This window comes from Balaenoptera acutorostrata, chromosome 5 (genome assembly GCF_949987535.1).
Source record: "Balaenoptera acutorostrata chromosome 5, mBalAcu1.1, whole genome shotgun sequence".
Classification (NCBI taxonomy): domain Eukaryota; kingdom Metazoa; phylum Chordata; class Mammalia; order Artiodactyla; family Balaenopteridae; genus Balaenoptera; species Balaenoptera acutorostrata.
The window spans coordinates 73,525,612-73,544,241 of record NC_080068.1 but is presented as its reverse complement, the minus strand read 5'-3'; the positions used below and the strand labels follow the sequence as shown (position 1 = coordinate 73,544,241).

General features: G+C 33.8%; 1 protein-coding gene across 1 annotated transcript in view; it reads right to left on the bottom strand.

Moving 5' to 3' along the window:
- Positions 1-18,630, bottom strand: part of GABRG1 (gamma-aminobutyric acid type A receptor subunit gamma1) — a 62,829-nt gene that overhangs the window by 18,028 nt on the left and 26,171 nt on the right. The window contains exon 3 of the mRNA XM_007180742.1: positions 13,494-13,561. Coding sequence (XP_007180804.1) covers positions 13,494-13,561 — 68 coding nt within the window. The remainder of the gene's footprint in view (positions 1-13,493; positions 13,562-18,630) is intronic.

Genomic DNA, 18,630 nt, shown 5'->3' with positions numbered 1-18,630 from the left:
ATCTTAACCTTTTTTTTTTTCATTGTTTACATGAGTCATGTAAACTAAAATCCAAGATTCCTCGTAATTACTGCTGTCCAGTGTGGCTTTACATATTTTTTTGTAAATTGTATTCAAGATTTTATAATAGGTAGGATATAGTTATTAAACATAAAGGCCAATCATTTTCATGTTAACAATTATATTAAATTTTGTGGTATTTACAAATGCTTAAGTCACACAAAAAGTCACAAGCTACAAAATCAAAATGCAAACACTCGCCAAATTATCTAAAAACCCTTATCTTGTCCTTTGTCCAAAAAATTAATTTCAATTATTTAGATCCACAGTTTTCAAATATTTTAAAGCAATCATACACACACACATACACAGACACACACACAGACACACACACACACACACACCATATTAAGCACTTATAATATGCCAAGTATTCTGTTGAGTTTTGCAAGTGTCATGTCATTAAATCCTTACTACAGCCCTGTGAATAATTACTACTATAATCTTTATTTTTAAGGAACATTTATTAATAGAGACATAAAATAATTCTCCCCACATCAAAGAGCAGATGATATGAAAACCGAGACACGGTAGGTTGAATCCCAAATCCACATACCTAACAACCGCATATAATGGTGGTCACAGTGAGGCCTGATGATGCCATAATTAGAGCAAAGGCTCTGCCCATAATCATCAAGTGACTGTAAGTAGGAAATTGCATGGTTATGAGAGAATTCTTAGGAGTAGGTGATTAGGTATAATCTACCTTTATACCTTGACAGAGTATCTACCATATTATAAGCATTAAAATTTATTTGATAAAATTAATGAATAAGAATACATATTCAATGCTACTGAGAAAAGAAAGTGATTATATGTATGTGTGTGTAACTTTGATATTAAAAGAGGAGGAAGAGAGTAAATTGAAAGATACAAAGTTTTATATGAGTCACTTGAGATGGGAGAGACTGGTTACTCACTCTTGATGTAATACTAGCTCTTGTCCAATTTACCTGGAGAGAAATATTTATAAAAAATGGAATTATAATTGGGAGCTTGACTAATGAATGAAAAAAATGTTTAAATGGTAGGGAGAATAATAAGTAAACAGATTAGGAGTCAATTTGTCAATAGAGAAGTTGGATCAAATCCTAATTTCCAGGCAGGATATTTATAATTACAATTTACTTGACTAGAATACAGAGAGTAACGTGAGTGGAAAACCTCCTTTTATCTATTTTGGTGGGTTTCTTTAATTGAATAAATTTGACATGTAACTTTGTGTAAGTTTAAGGTTACTTTAGTACATTTATATACTGTTATATGATTACCGTTATAGTGATATTTATCAAAGTATCTAATTATAGTATGATATTATTGTCTATATTCATTATACTGTACATTAGATTTCTATGGATTAGTTAATACTCCTTATAAGTTTATACCTTTAAACACCATTATTTTATCTATTTCATATGAACACTATTGCAATTTGGGAAAGCCACATACATATTTATAATTATTTAAAATCCAACACAGGCCTAGACGTTATGTAATTGAGTATGAAATGTATGTTCTATAAAGGGACTAATATGCATAGATAAAGTATTATGGATAATTTGTCCCATATAATAATGTAATTAGTGATCATTCATATATTTAACATCTACAGTGTGTAGTTCATTGTTCTGCATAGATGTGAAGACATGAGGTCCCTGTACACAAAAACATTGCATCGTGACCCCCTCTTCACATAGTCTTGGTTGCCATTTAAACAACATTCTATACCAGAATTACACTGTACTTTTTTTTTTTTAAACATCTTTATTGAAGTATAATTGCTTCACAATGGTGTGTTAGCTTCTGCTTTATAACAAGGTGAATCAGTTATACATATACATATGTTCCCATATCTCTTCCCTCTTGCATCTCCCTCCCTCCCACCCTCCCCATCCCACCCCTCCAGGTGGTCACAAAGCACCGAGCTGATCTCCCTGTGCTATGCAGCTGCTTCCCACTAGCTATCTATTTTACATTTGGTAGTGTATATATGTCCATGACACTCTCTCACCCTGTCACATCTCACCCCTCCCCTTCCCCATATCCTCAAGTCCATTCTCTAGTAGGTCTGTGTCTTTATTCCCGTCTTGCCACTAGGTTTTTCATGGCCTTTTTTTTTTTTTCCTTAGATTCCATATATATGTGTTAGCATACTGTATTTGTTTTTCTCTTTCTGACTTACTTCACTCTGTATGACAGACTCTAACTCCATCCACCTCATTACAAATACCTCCATTTCATTTCTTTTTATGGCTGAGTAATATTCCATTGTATATATGTGCCACATCTTCTTTATCCATTCATCTGTCGATGGACATTTAGGTTGCTTCCATGTCCTGGCTATTGTAAATAGAGCTGCAATGAACATTTTGGTACATGACTCTTTTTGAACTATGGTTTTCTCAGGGTATATGCCCAGTAGTGGGATTGCTGGGTCGTATGGTAGTTCTATTTGTAGTTTTTTAAGGAACCTCCATACTGTTCTCCATAGTGGCTGTATCAATTTACACTCCCACCAACATACACTGTACTTTTGTATGGGATTGAACAGCAGAAACTGCTTAAGATAAAGGAAGAAGCTAACATACCCACCAGGTTTATGGCTTGGCAAAGATCCAACATTGGTTGGTAGAGGAAGCCTCAAGCTACTTAGTAGGTATACTTGGCTTCAGTATTCCTGACTAACAGGGCATTAAAGATTGCAGTTGAGAACTAACTTATATAGGGCTGGGATATAGCAAGCATCTGTGAATCCTGCTTAGCAGCTGGCAGGATCTTCTTTAGCGCACCTGTTTATAAATGTGCTAATCACTGTTGGAAGAGTTATAACTTCCAAAGGGCCAAATTCTTCCAAGCAGAGATTTTTGGGAAAATGTGAAGCTTTTTTCTGCTCACAAGTCCCTCAATCTATGTTCAAGAAGAGAAAGATACAGAGCCTGTCTTGATTATCCACGCTTCCTAAACTTTTTGCAAAGGCTAATACTTCCAAGCTCTTTTAAATTACTAATCCTTAATAAATGCCTCATTGAGATGAAAAGTTATTAAAGTCTGTGCCATTTTATACATAATTGAAAAATCCTATTTTATTTGCTCATTTGTATTAGTGTAATTTCGAGAAAATAATCAAACTGTGTCCTTGTACTTCATGTTCCTATTTAGAGGTTATAATTACCTGCATAATAAATAAGCAAAAGAAACATGAAAAGGAACTTCCATTCACTGAGAACAAGTAGAATAGCTTCTAGGATAAACATTTTGAGATGAGGAACAGTGCATTTAACATTTGAGATCCAACGTACACTATGAAACTTTGCCTCCTTGCAAGTTAGCCCAGGAAATAGCATTAGTGAATAAAGGTGAAGAAGTGAGCCATCTTGATTTCTAACTCAATCAGTCAAACCATAACTGATGAAAGTTCATGTAGTGCATTCTTCTACTTCACTGTCAGATTTGCAATTATGTGCTGTGTCTAACATTTAAAAGCACTGGTTAATTTAATACTTTTTTTTAGTAATGGAATTAGCATCACTCAAAATACAGACCTAAATAATTAATTTAGGTGCATAATTACATCATGAAGTTGGGTTGATCCTGATCTGATCTTAGCACCTTGGCATTAATCTCTCCCTAAAGTATCTATTCACACGGCCAAAATATGATGGGCCAATGGTTAGCAATAAACCAGATACTAAGGCTATAAACATGTAGAGAAAAGGTACAAGTGTAGTTAATCCCCAGCACAAATAGCTTTAGTGATAAAAGTTCATAGGATTCTGCCCCACTTTGCTCAATTATTGTAAAAGCACCAACTTCTTGATACTATCACAAGATAAGTAAAATAACTTGGTGTTATTCTATTTTTTCAAATGAAAAAGAAATAAGGAAGGAGGTTATGTCAGGTACTTAAATCATTGAAATCAGTCAGCAGTACACTGAGAGATATTACAAAAGCAGACATAAATCCTGAGTTCAGTTATCAACCCTTTGGGTTCTATTTTTATGTCTCTAAATTTAGATTTCCAAAGGTACATAACACCATGTGCATTCATCACTTAACTTTTTACAAATATTTTTCAGTGTTCGAGTTACTTCTGTATTGTTCTCAGTTTACAAAGATGAACATGAAGACTTCCTGTTATGAATATATAAATAATAAAATTGGAAATTAATAATACTTAGGGGAGATAGAGTTAAACAGAAATAGAAACAATAGAGATCATTTTCAGCTATGGGAAATTAAGAAAGACTTCGTGACAGGAGTTGTATTTAACCTGAACTGACTTTCAAACACAGCTGAATACTAAAATTAAAGAGAGATCTTTATCTCTAAAATGTAAGTTAATTTTGCGGTCCACTCTTTGTTACAAGTTCAAATCCTAACACAAAAATAGAATCAGAGGATTTTCTGACATATCAGTATGCTACTAGGATGGCATTTTTCACACTATTATTGGAAGTGCTGGCTTCCGACGTTTACTTCGGTAGGTTAGATCAAGTTGTGCATATCACAAAGCTGAGTGCTCTACCCAGATAAGCCAAAGCCTGTGGCAAGATTTGCACAATTTCCATTATAGAGATTTGTCATGATTTCCATTATAGCAAGATGTTAAAAGTGGAGACATTTAACAAGTTTTCTCTACTTCAGATTTTAATTAAACTGCAGGGTAACTGATGTGAGTTCAAATTCATTGCCAATCTAAAACCTAAAACTTTAGTACATTATTTAAAGCCTTTGGGCTGAAACAAATATAAAAATAACACAACTGAGTAGGAGGTAGGGCATTGTCTTTAATTGTATACATAATTGTAAATACTTTTCAGGTAAACAATGACTAATACTTATACATCAAAAGTGTGTTGTAGTTAGTGTGTGTAGTGAGACGTTATGATGTAATCTAAAGAATTACTGGTTGGGTGGAGTCAGGAAATCATGTCAGAGTCCCAGTTATGTGACTTCTTAGAGTAGGGTGCTGACCAAGTCCTTTACTCTCTCTCACTGGAAAAATCAGGGCACTACGTGAAATTATCATTCTGATCTTTCCCATCTCTAAGGTTTGGTGATCTTGTTCTAAACATAAACAAGAATAAAGGCTACAATGGACATGGTGTTGTCCAGTGACCCATTCTCATAAAAATACTTCTGATCTATAGGCATCTTTGTTATTTTAATTTAATCCCACCGAATTCCTGCTAAATTTGTAGTTGAAAATGGCTCAAGCCAGTGGCTGCCAAAACTGGTTGACCAGAAGTCCCCAAAGAGCATTTTCAAAATTCTGATTCTAGGTTCCCATCCCAGATTACTGAATCAGAATCTCACAAAGCAATACTGAAAAACTGCATTTTTCTTAAATGCAATTTGGGTTTCTAAAAGTTTGGAAAATTTCAACTTAAAATTCTATCACTTCCTCAAGACATTTATATCCAATAACTAGGTTTCTGACCAAATAAAGGTAAAAGTAAAAGAAATAAAGAGAGTTAGAGAGAGAGAGAGAGAGAAATCCACAGATAAGATTTGTACAGAATTCCTCAAACTGTACAGTATAACCTGTCATCTCTTTAAATATAATTTCTATATATAAACACTGTATGAGAACATGTGTTTATGTGTGTGTGTATTTAAGAAAACTTTAACATTCAACTAATAAATGTACCTCAACAGAATTTTAAATGTAATCTTCAAAAATGGTGAAATATTATCCCTCTGAAGTTATCTTAGGCCATGTTAATTATCACCATATGTGCTAAACTGCTTTTACTTAGATATTCATTGTTTTTCTTTTTTTTTTAAAGAGTATTATTAGCAACGTATTAACGTTTGTCATTCTCCTCGTGTAAATAAATTTTCTATTAAGAAGTGAAGCAATCAAAGTGGTTGCCTAATAACTTTGAGTTTATCATTGAAAGCCATTGGTAGGTACCATATAACTCATATAATTTGATTTTAAACAAAGAGGTGAAAAATGTATACTCATAAGATATAGTTATATCATCTATAACATTTGACAAATGAAATAGTGCCTTGAATCAGCTAGGCAGGAAGCAAGGCTACCTACCTTTTAATCACATGTATGATTAGGTCCTTATTCTGGCAGAACTTTCTCCCTAATCCTAGCCTGAGGCCAGAACTACCAAGCAGTACAGGCACATTCTACAACATTCTCTATTTACCAATTCATGAAGGACTCAAAATTGTAACTAACCCGGAAGGCAGATCATTAAAGAAGAATTCAATATAGACTCCTCCAAAATCTGACCAAGATGTTAGATAATGGATTATTAGATAGATTATGGTACAAATACATCCCCTAATATCATGCAACATTTAATGATATTTTTAAAAAGTAATTAAGTGGAATAACAGTCATGATATAATAAGTAGAAAGACAATGTTATAAAACTATGTATAATATTAATAGTATAACATTTGGGAAAACTATTTATATGAAGTTATTAAAATGGTAGTTAACAATAGTGACCACTGGATAATCATAATCTAGAATATTAATTTTTTCTTTTGCCTAAATGGAATTTCTAATTTTCTAATATTTGTCATGTATTTCTTTTATAATAAGGAAAAAATCCTATTTTAATGAAAGATTTTTAGAAAAAAAATAGCATAGGGTCACCATTTGCAACTTAAAATATGTATGGGTTCATACACAGAATTTTTCTGGCCCTTCCTCTTCTGTATCGATCTAACTTGTTATTTTTTAGACGTCTTCCCCACTAGGTTTTATACTTCTCCAAAGGAAAGAGGCCATATATATTCTAACTTAGTAGCCAATGTACCAACTTTCACAATACAAGTCTTACATAAATAAAAGACAAATAAGACCATAAAATAAAAATTTAAATGTGTTTTTATCAACTCAAGAAATAGTAAAATTATTTTAATAATTTTTGGAGGTTCAGAGGTTATTTTAATTTCTTTATTCTAAGAGCTTTAACTTCCTATTCATGGGGCAAGTGAGCATTCTGGATCAAAGAAGCACAGAGTTGAAAATAACATTTATTTATAATTGTTAATTTTATCTCTGCTAGTGTTGAATCAAAACTTACCTAAATTCTATATTATTTTAAAATAAAGCCTGTGAAAAGAAAGAGGTTTTAGAGTATTTAATGAAAACAATAAATCTTAACATAATATGCAAAAGAAAAGAAATTAAAACTATGGCAACAAACTTTAAAATATTGTACAAACTAAACAAATAAACTTAATGTGTTTGCTGTTTCATAATTCCTAAAAATAATATAGCTGGCAAGGAATGAATGTTTCCTGTTAATATAGTAAGAGGAAAAAACACGGTTAATTTGATATGTAGAAGCTATGCTTGAGGCTTTATTTCCTTAAATCTGGAAGCAGCAGAAACAAAAAAGAGAGAAAAGGAAGGAGAGGAATGAGAGGGAAGAGAGAGAGAGAGAGAAAGGCAGAGACAGAGACAAAGAGAGATGGAAAGATGAACCTGTGAACATTAGCACCGATTGTATGAACCATGCTGAAGAAATGTGCTCCTTGCAAGAAATTCATGGAGAAAAAAATTCTCTCTGAGCACCAGCTTTCTCAATTTCTCAATATCTAGAATGTTTAAACCCAAGTTATATGTCTAGGGAGTTTATTATCAAAAACAAGTCTGATAAAATAAGGGAAAATAAAAAAATATTAAACTTCAGTTTTCACCATTCTCAAATAGATTATTTAACTATACCTCACCCCCTATATACACATTTGATGCTTGGCCATTCCATTTGAATGATGGAACAAAATTTGGTTTCTGGGAAAATCTTTTATATCCCGTACTGTATTTCCATACAATAATGATTAGTGTTTATAACTTTCGTAGTTCCATCTACGCTTTTAAAGAATATTTTTTCTTTTATAGGGAGCAGTTGGATTTTCCTTTTCTGGTAAAAGGAGTCTGAAAAGGGGCATTATTGTTAAATATTTCTATACTGGACAGAAAGAAAACAACTTGTCTTTTGCTAAATTAATTTAATCCTATTTGTGTACTGCTCTCCCCAGCATTGTCATCTCCAGCAGGTAGTTACTCTGGAGTCTAGCCCAGCTTGTGCCCTGGCTCCTTTCTAAGTTGCCTTCCTCATAACTTGTGTTTTCATTCTTCAGCCCTGTCTCCATTACCAAAACCAATCGCAATTTCACGCTGGAAGAATCTATTCAGCTTCGGAAGCATATTCTAAGACCATGTGACCTCTGACCCTGGCAGTTAGGATGATATAAACTTAAGTTCTACAGACATGAAATGGAATCTTGTTCTTGAACAGTTTTTTATAGCTGTTTTTCTCTCTGGTCTGACACTTTCAAAATGCGTATATTGATAATCTCTTAAATATTGGACTATATAACGGTGTACCAGTTCCTATGAGTAAACCCATGTCCAAATTATACCTGGAATTTTCAATTATAACTGTTTTCTACTTACTCCCCTTGTGTTATATACCTATAATATCATCTTGGATTCTCTGGAGCTTTCATTGATTTTGACTTGATTCAGAGAATCACTATAACCCTTGAATGTTGTATTTGCTGCCAGAGGATAAGTGCAATTGTTTAATTATCCTGAGACATCTACTTGAAAGAGTGAAAATACATAATCTCCTCAAAACCTGAAAAATTAAGAGGTTAAAATAATTTAATTCCAATCTAATAACCTCTATTAACATTTTTTGCCTTCAGTTTTGATTGTATATTTCTGTTCTGTTTACATTTAGATAGTTTTATTTAGAGATGCATAGTTGAACAGCCTCTTTCCAAGTTAGTTTTTCAATCTTCATTAGTGCATCTGTTATTCACTTTGCACTTAAATTCTCAAAATAGAAACTATAGGAACGATCTATTTATTGACTGATTTATTCATTCTTTCAACATGCAATTATTAAATATCTAATTTTTGACAGTGATACCAGGATTGAAGCCATTCATCTAACCCTGGATTTAAAAAGAAAAGAAAAGAAAGACATATCCTAGTGTAGAATGATATTGCTTTAAGTCTTATCAGTAATCTACAGATACTATTCTATGTAGCCAAGCTTAAAATGAAACAACCATTTTGCACCAAACAAAATTTTGCCTCATTTGAAAAAATAAAAACATTAAACCTATGTATTAATTTTGTTCCTTATCAGTAACTTAAGTTGTATGTGTAAAGAGGGAAAAAACACTTGCTTGCTTAATTACACTCAAGTCTGCTTGCTTTATTACACTCACAGTCAAAGCAATTTTGTTCATTTTATAATAACTGAATTCTAATTTTCCTGCATTGTTTAGTTAAAATAGTCCTCTCTGTAAATTGTTCCTTAATCCCTAGTATGACAATGCTTCTCTTTTAGTAAACACTATCAAATATTCCACAGTTTTTTTTCTTATATGTGCTTTAGTATCACCAATTTTAATAGTAATTTCACTTAATTAGCTTTTTAAAAAACTATCACTGACCAAGGTTACAAGTGTGTAATTTGCTCCACTGGGAAAACTAAATATTTAATACCATGAAACTTTTATATAGGAAGATCATCATAGAAGCCTCTTGATAGCCATTCTTGTCAAAATATTTCTGGAATACTAATTCAGTCTTGAATTCTACTTCTTCTTTAATGACCACATTTTTCTTTAATGAATTCATTCAAATTGAAAACAAAAGCCCCAAATAAAACATATACAATGCAGGAAAATTTAGACTTCCACATGCCCAAATGGGCTTATCTAAGTATTGGTTAATTAGAGACTGAATATTTTATGATTTTTTTAAAGAGAAAATTAACATTTTAGTAAGGCATTACTTTATGAAATCTTATATTTGCATAATGTTAAATCAATACACACAGGTATATAGAATGTTTTATCTTTACAAAAACCAAGAGGTTGTATACAAATTTGTTTGAGGTAGAAGTAATACTAAAACACTCTTTGAAACTTTCTCTTCCCTTGCTTTATCTTCATTTTCTTGCCAACTATGCTGTTTAATTTACTACCTCAATTTCATCTTTCAGGTCCTTAAATATATTGGGTTGGCCAAAAAGTGCCTTTGGTTTTTTAAGTAAAAATAAAAGGCACATTTTTCATTTTCACCAAGAACTTTATTGAACAACGTATTTGCCCTTTTGTTCCACTACCTTCTGCCATTTTTCAGGCAACTTCATAATTCCATCTTCCCAAAACTTTTAATCTTTTTGAGCAAAGAACTGTTCCAGGTGCCTTTTGCAGTCTCCCAGGGAATTGAAATTTTTTCCAGAATTTTGTAAAGACCGAAATAAATGGAAATCTGAAGGTGCAGTCTCTGGTGAATATGGCAGAAGAATCAGAACTTCCCAGCCAAGCTGTAACAGTTTTTGCCTGGTCATCAAAGAAATATGTGGTCTTGTGTTATCCTGATGGAAGATTATGCATTTTCTGTTGACTAATTCTGGATGCTTTTCATCAAGTGCTGCTTTCAGTTGATCTAATTGGGAGCAGTACTTGTTGGAATTAATTGTTTGGTTTTCCAGAAGGAGCTCATACTAGAGGACTCCCTTCCAATCCCACCATATACACATCACCTTCTTTGGATGAAGACCGGCCCTTGGTGTGGTTGGTGGTGGTTCATTTCGCTTGCCCCACGATCTCTTCTGTCCCACATTATTGTACAGTATCCACTTTTCATCGCCCGCAACAATTTGTTTTAAAAACGGAATGTTTTCATTACGCTTCAGTAGAGAATCACACGCAGAAATACGGTCAAGAAGGTTTTTTTACTTATGTGGAACCCAAATATCAAAGTGATTAACATAACCAAGCTGGTGCAAATGATTTTCAATGCTTGATTTGGATATTTTGAGTATGTCAGCTATCTCTCATGTGGTATAACGTTGATTGTTCTCAATGAATGTCTTGATTTGATCCCTATCAACTTCAACTGGTCTACCCGACCGTGGGGCATTGTCCAGAGAGAAATCTCCAGCACGAAACTTCGCAAACCACTTCTGACAGGTCTGATCAGTCACAGCACCTTCTCCATACACTGCACAAATCTTTTTTTGCGTTTCAGTTGCGTTTTTACCTTTCTTGAAATAATAAAGCGTAATATGCTGAAAATGTTGCTTTTTTTCTTCCATCTTCAGTATTAAAATGGCTACACAAAAATTCCTCAGTTTGGTAAGTTTTTTTTTTAAATGCATGCTGATATGACAGTTGTCACAATACAATCTAACAAAATTGTTTCAAATTAAGTTAAAGACAACTAAGAGCTACTAGAGCCATCGTACAGGAAAAAACGAACGAACATTTTGGCCAACCCAATATATGTTCCTCAAGGTCTGATATTTGTTTCTTTTTCCGTCTCTCTTTAACACTGTTTTTCCAATTCCTCAGAGGTTTAGCTAATCCCTGATAAATACTTGCTCCAGCCCTTCCTCCTGACAGTTGGCTCCTATTTTCAGACTCTCAAATTCGACTTATCCCAAGCCAGTTCATATTCATTTGCACTAAGGCAACAAAGATGTCCATTATGGTGTGGCCAAAATGCTGTCAGTATGGTAATCAATATAGGCAGCTGTGAAAGTTAATGACAATCATGTGAACATCATATTGAGTAAGAGAAAAACTGAGCATGACTGTAATACTATAAGAATAAGCAGACACAGACAAGTATATAATAATGGTTATTCAGGCATAAAGTGGTTAAGATCAGTAATAAAGAGACAATTTGTTGTAATAATGAATAAATGAAGTTAGGGAGAAAAATCATCAAAGTGTTAGAGAATTATCTTTGCATGATGTTATGGGCTAAATGGTGTCCTCCCAAAATTCATATGTTGAAGCCCTAACCCCCAGTACCTCAGAATGTGACTGTATTTGAAGATAGGGCCTTTAAATAGATGATTAAGTTAAAATGAGGTCTTTAGGGTGGACCCAAATCCAATCTGACTGCTGTCTTTATAGAAGGGAAAATTTGGTTACACAAAAAGCACCAGGGAAACACATGCACTGAAGAAAGCCCATGTGATGACACAGCGAGAAGGTGGCCATCTGCAAACCAAGGAGAAAGGCCTGAGAAGAAAGCAAAGTTGCTGACACCTTGATTTGGACTTCTGTCCTTAAGAACTGGAGACATAAATGTCTGAAATGTCTGTTGTTGGAGCCAGCAGTCTCTGACACTTTGTTATGGCAGCCTGAGAGAGTAACACAGGTGGCCAAATCAAAGGAGATGAACATAACACATGATTGAGCTCATTGAATGGGACCAAGTAGTTTGACTCACAGAAATGGGATCATTAGGGTTTGGAACAGCACATTTTCATCCTATTTTAAATAATGTCTGTGGGTTATATTGGAGTTATTAATTATGTCTTTCAAATGGTAATGAAAACTATTCTGTGTATAAGAGATAAAGCATAGTTACAAACTTTTCCATTTTCCATCCTAAATGACCTTTCCTTGACATTTTCTCATATTCTCTCTTGCTCATATTTCTCTTTTACTCTCTTTCTTCCCTCTCTACCACCAAACTCTTATCTCATTCTCTTCTAAGTCAAGTTTCTCAAAATAGTAGTTCATAAAATTAACCTGCATTCCCACTTACTCACCATCACCTTGAAATCCACACATGATTGCATGTTTATCACTGCAGAACCCTTATTTCTAGCTCTGTGACAAGAAGTTGGATAGGAGACCAATTTTGAGGATGGAGGAGAGACATACGATTCAGCTGTTATTCTTTTCTTTCTTTCACTTTTACACTGAATTTCATCTAACAGAGATAACCAGTACCATATAACCAACACCAGTGGGCCCAATATATTCCATTTATCACTGGATTCTCATGTATGTTGAAAACTGATTATTGCTTCCTTCTTTTCCATTCTCTTTTCTTCCTCAGATTATACAATATCATCTTCTCCCTGGTTCTTCTCCTACCCTCTGACTTTTCTGAGTATGTCCCTTTTCTGCATTTCTCTTTCTTCCACCTGTATTTTACATGCATTGACCTCATTATAAATACCATCTGATTCTCAGATCTGTGTTCCTCTTAATCTGCATCTTCCTTGGATCATTTCTTGAGGCTTTAAGCTATATTTTATGCGGCTTGTCCCTCTTCCCTCCCCAATTTACATCTATTTCCAGTCCTAACTTCTTCCTGGAAATTAAAATCCAAATCATTACTGGACAGTTCCTCCTGAATGTGCCTTCAGCATCTGAGGGCACATATGGCTATATTCCCTATCTCAAAAAATAACTCTACCATCTGCAAAGTCATCTCTATATCTTGGAGTCAGCCTATGCACAACCAACAAATCACTAATTGCACCTGTTGCCCTGAACTCATTCAGAATTAGTTATCAGAAATTATTCACGTATTCTTTCTATTCTTTCTATATTATTGTGGTATATATATACTCCAGAACTCTATGCCAGATAACTATTTTTAATATTCATTACTCACCATATTTATGGGATCAACTGGTCCAATGCTGTTTACATAAACATCAGTTTCAATTACTGTGGGCCTCACTGCAAAATACCAATATAGAGAATGGTCAACTGAAAATAGAACTACCATACGACCCAGCAATCCCACTACTGGGCATATACCCTGAGAAAACCATAATTCAGAAAGAGTCATGTACCACAATGTTCATTGCAGCTCTATTTACAGTAGCCAGGACATGGAAGCAACCTGTGTCCATCAACAGATGAATGGATAAAAAAGATGTGGCACATATATACAATGGAATATTACTCAGCCATAAAAAGAAATGAAATTGAGTTATTTATAGTGAGGTGGATGGACTTAGAGTCTGTCATACAGAGTGAAGTAAGTCAGAAACAGGAAAACAAATACCATACGCTAACACATATATATGGAATCTAAAAAAACAAAAACAAAAACAAATGGTTCTGAAGAACCTAGGGGCAGGACAGGAATAAAGATGCAGACATAGAGAATGGAGTTGAGGACATGGGGAGGGGGAAGGGTAAGCTGGGATGAAGTGAGAGAGGGCATGGACTTATATATACTACCAAATGTAAAATAGATGGCTAGTGGGAAGCAGCCACATAGCACAGGGAGATCAGCTCAGTGCTTTGTGACCACCTAGAGGAGTGGGATAAGGAGGGTGGGAGGGAGACGCAAGAGGGAGGAGATATGGGGATATATGTATATGTATAACTGATTCACTTTGTTATAAAGCAGAAACTAACACACCACTGTAAAGCAATTATACTCCAATAAAGATGTTAAAAAAAAAAAGAATGGTCAAAGATATAATCATAGGTTGTCTTAAATAAGTCTTATTTAAATAAATCTTAATAACTATTACTATTTTACAGTTTCAATAATAAAACATTCTCATTATTAAATGAGGAAGCATGGCCCATTATATAAACACAACAACCTTTTCATTTTACAAATAAATTATGTAACTAAAAATTACCATTTTTGACTAAAAACCTCCCAGTGTACCGCCTAAAACTGTCTAAATCATCCATTAAAACTATAGAAGTTTATTCAGTTAAAAATGCTAGGTAATTTGCTCTGCAATAGTCATAGAATTTTAGGATTAGATGGATTTTAGAGCCTAAACATTGTTATGTTATCCTACTTAGCACATATCATGATGTGCTAGCAAATGTTAACAAACTTGCTCTTGGACTGGGAGAAAAAAAGCCCCGATTTGTACCTTTTGCTGATTTCAATGTTGTAAATACTCCCACAGTGAATGATTTAAAAATACTAGTGTGAAGTGACTGAATACAGAGTCGGGACAATATATAATGAGTGGTTATTGTGAGCCAGTATAAGCTAGATCCGGCACACACTAGAGCTTGAAGCGTAGTTATGATGATTAAAGGGGGTGATAGATCTGAAGCGTCTACATCCAGGTCTGATTCTTGTGAGGAGCGTCATTAAATTTGTTCACACCTCCTTCCTCTCTTGTTAACAAAATTCCTTTCGGTTGTTTATAACTGGGTCCAGTGAAAGGTGTATTTTCATCTAATTCTCAGAGTATATTGTACAGCCATCCCTGTGGACTTCATCTGTTGTGTTTTGTACATAACCATTTGTGTTTTCCAAGTTAGTGTTTAAATGGTATATGTTGTATTCTTATATTCTATCAAATGTGCAGCACAGGTCAGCCTTTTACATGTTAATCGAATGATATGATTAACTAATATCTGCAATAGTTCATATTTGATTGTGATTTGGGCTTTGAACCTTTGTCAGGTATTTTTGGCATGCTATAATGAGATTTACCATAATGATGATAACTTATACTCGTGAGATTTTTTTGTTCACTATGAAAAACATTTTCACATAGTTTCTTTTTACTCCCTACCCCCCTGCCATATAAAGCATAAAGGGTACATTTACTGATTCAGCAAATACTTGTTGAGGAATGCATATAAAGGTTTCATAAAGTAGACAAGGAGGGAAAAAGACATTGTGAGAAGAAAATCTGTCATAGATCTCATGGAGATTTACATAGAGATAATGCAAATAAAATAAAGCAGAAAAACCACCTTGTACACTGAAAGTTTCTATGCTAAAGTAAACATGTTTCCAGTACTGTATACTCAGTTATCCTTTCCGGATAAGTTTATGTGATTTCCCTTTCTGTCCCAGTACTTACCACTCTTACAATGCAGGTGCTATATTAGACCTTGCAGGATGAACCCCCTCCTCTAGTACATAGCTGAATCTGCCTGTCTGAGTCCCTATCCTGTCTCAAGTCTCCCTATCTTAGTAACTTTTAGTCTGTCAGAGCTTCCAGGCTGGTAAGCTTCCATGGAAAACTTGAGGCATTTTGGAAAACAGTGCCTGTATTATTTTAAAACCATATTTATTTTTAATCTTTGAAATTATAAAAAGCCCTACACTTAGAAAAACATACAGTATTTATTTAGTTTTTCCTCAAGCAAATATTTTATTACATGACATACATATTTTCTTAGCTAGAAAAATAAATGGGATTTGTTAGAAATAGTTTTAGTATGCAAAACTATAGATTTCTAGATTTACATGATACATGACAATGTAATTTGATCTAGTAGCCAACAATTAGATTTCTTAAATAAAAGTAGCTTCTATGACTTATAGAAGGTTCTATAGCTTAACCTAAGCTGATGACTTCTGAGATGAGTTGCTTTAATCATTTTCCATTTATGTTTGACTAGCTATGAATTGTAACCAATAAATGCCATATAATTAAACTAATTATAACTAGATTTACAGAGTGGTTTTTATGAAAGTCAATTAATAACAATAGGTTTATTAGTATCATTTAGTATATTTATTACCAGTTATAAGCAATTAAGTGCAATGTACCAGTCTTATCTGATTAGATTTTTTCAGTTCATCTGATAAATCAACAAAAACTGAGTGCCTGCTCTCTATTGCATGATACTTGGGGCTGAACACTGCTTATGCCAAGAACTAAATGATTTTTTTTTAACATCTTTTTTGGAGTATAATTGCTTCACAATGATGTGTTAGTTTCTGCTTTATAACAAAGCGAATCAGCTATACATATACTTATATCCCCATATCTCCTCCCTCTTGCGTCTCCCTCCAACCCTCCCTATCCCACCCCTCTAGGTGGTCACAAAGCACTGAACTGATCTCCCTGTGCTATGTGGCTGCTTCCCACTAGCTATCTATTTTACATTTGGTAGTATATATAAGTCCATGCCACTCTCTCACTTCGTCCCCACTTACCTTTCCCCCTCCCCGTGTCCTCAAGTCCATTCTCTACGTCTGCGTCTTTATTCCTGTCCTGCCCCTAGGTTCTTCAGAACCATTTGTTTTTGTTTTTTTTTTAGATTCCATATATATGTGTTAGCATATGGTATTTGATTTTCTCTTTCTGACTTACTTCACTCTGTATGACAGACTCTAAGTCCATCCACCTCACTACAAATAACTCAATTTCGTTTCTTTTTATGGCTGAGTAATATTCTTGAGGACATTTTTATTTACAGGACATACTTTTCACATTTTACAGTAGAGAAAGCTGTAGATATGAGTGATCTGTCCTGGTTTCTTGATATCAACATTTCCTTAGCTAACTATAAGGCAAATATATGTATGTTACAAAAATATTAACTCTGGCATTAGGGCTTGAGCCACACTGAGATATTTCATGATGCACATACATCAAGTCCTTCTGAGATGGGACAAAAGATATATTACGTCAGTAAGTCCAACGTAGAACATTGCTATTCACAGAGAAGATATTCAATAAATTACACAATGAATATATATTTGCAAACTATGAGCATTTTTTGAGTTATTATGTATATCATTTTATAACTTTGAGATGCTATCATTTGATCCAATCCTTTAAACTTCATCCCCAAAACACGAAGTAGAATAAACCTGAAAGTGAATTAAAATATTTCAGATTAATTTTGAAACTACAGCTAGTGCTTATATGCTTCAAAATATAAAAAGGAAAACAATGGAAATCTGTAATTGTTCCTTAATAATGACTTATTACTGCTTTCATTGATTTATGCTATGAACAATACTTTTGGGTGAAATCACTTAAAATACAGGGTTCTTAGTAATTGAGTAAGTACTTTCTTGGCTTTATGAGTTTCTCAGTAGAAGGTTTGTCCAATTGCAGAATTTCAATGATATTTAAAAGGAAAACACCATACTTCAATTCAAAAGTAGAAAAATGAAACTAAAAGAAAATTGCTATTCCAAGCTTATTAAATGATATTTAGAAAGTGGGCACACTATGTTTAATTCATCAATACACACAGAGAACAAAGATCTGTTTTTTGTGATAGTACAACAATGACTGAGAAAAGCATGTACTGCCACAGCAAATTACATTTTTGATAGATAAAGGGAAGACAGGTAAAGATGACACTGAATTATTTTTGCAAGGCCTCTTTCTGTGCTATGACTTCTAAGTACTTTGCTTTAAGTATCTCACCAGAATATAAGTAGACTCCTAGTGGAAGTGAGTATATAGAAATAGACATTCCAGGCAACTTAGTAATCCAGCAAATACAAAGAGGAAGGAAAAGAGAAAGAAAGAAAAAAACAGGGAGCTCAACATTGAGTTTCCAGGTAGTTAAGGCAAAACTGAAGAGAGCCCACTCTGGGTGGGTAATCGCTTATCAATCAGAAGATATAAACTAAAATGAATTTTAAAAATATTTTCTTCATACTTATTTTTAACCATGCTGTATTCCAATTATCTAAGATATCTTTAGCATAATATGTAGCTTTTTGGTCACTTTGGATATTAAAATTAATTTAAGTCAGTCAAAAACTCTAATCCTGGAAAATAAGATTAATGGTCTTTTCTTATTGCCCCTAAATGGTATTAAAACAGAAATAGTCCCATTGATCTGGATATTGCAGTTATAATATACAGATTTTGAAAGAACTATGACTAATATGTCTTATTGCCCTAGAACAGACAGCAGGGGTTCTCAACACAAAGATGTTATATTTGGGTCCAGATACTTCTTCCCAGGCCTTACTAACAAGGAATGTCAACTAACATTTGCCATCTCCTTCCCCAGGTTACATATGGACAAATAGACACTTGGATACACATGGA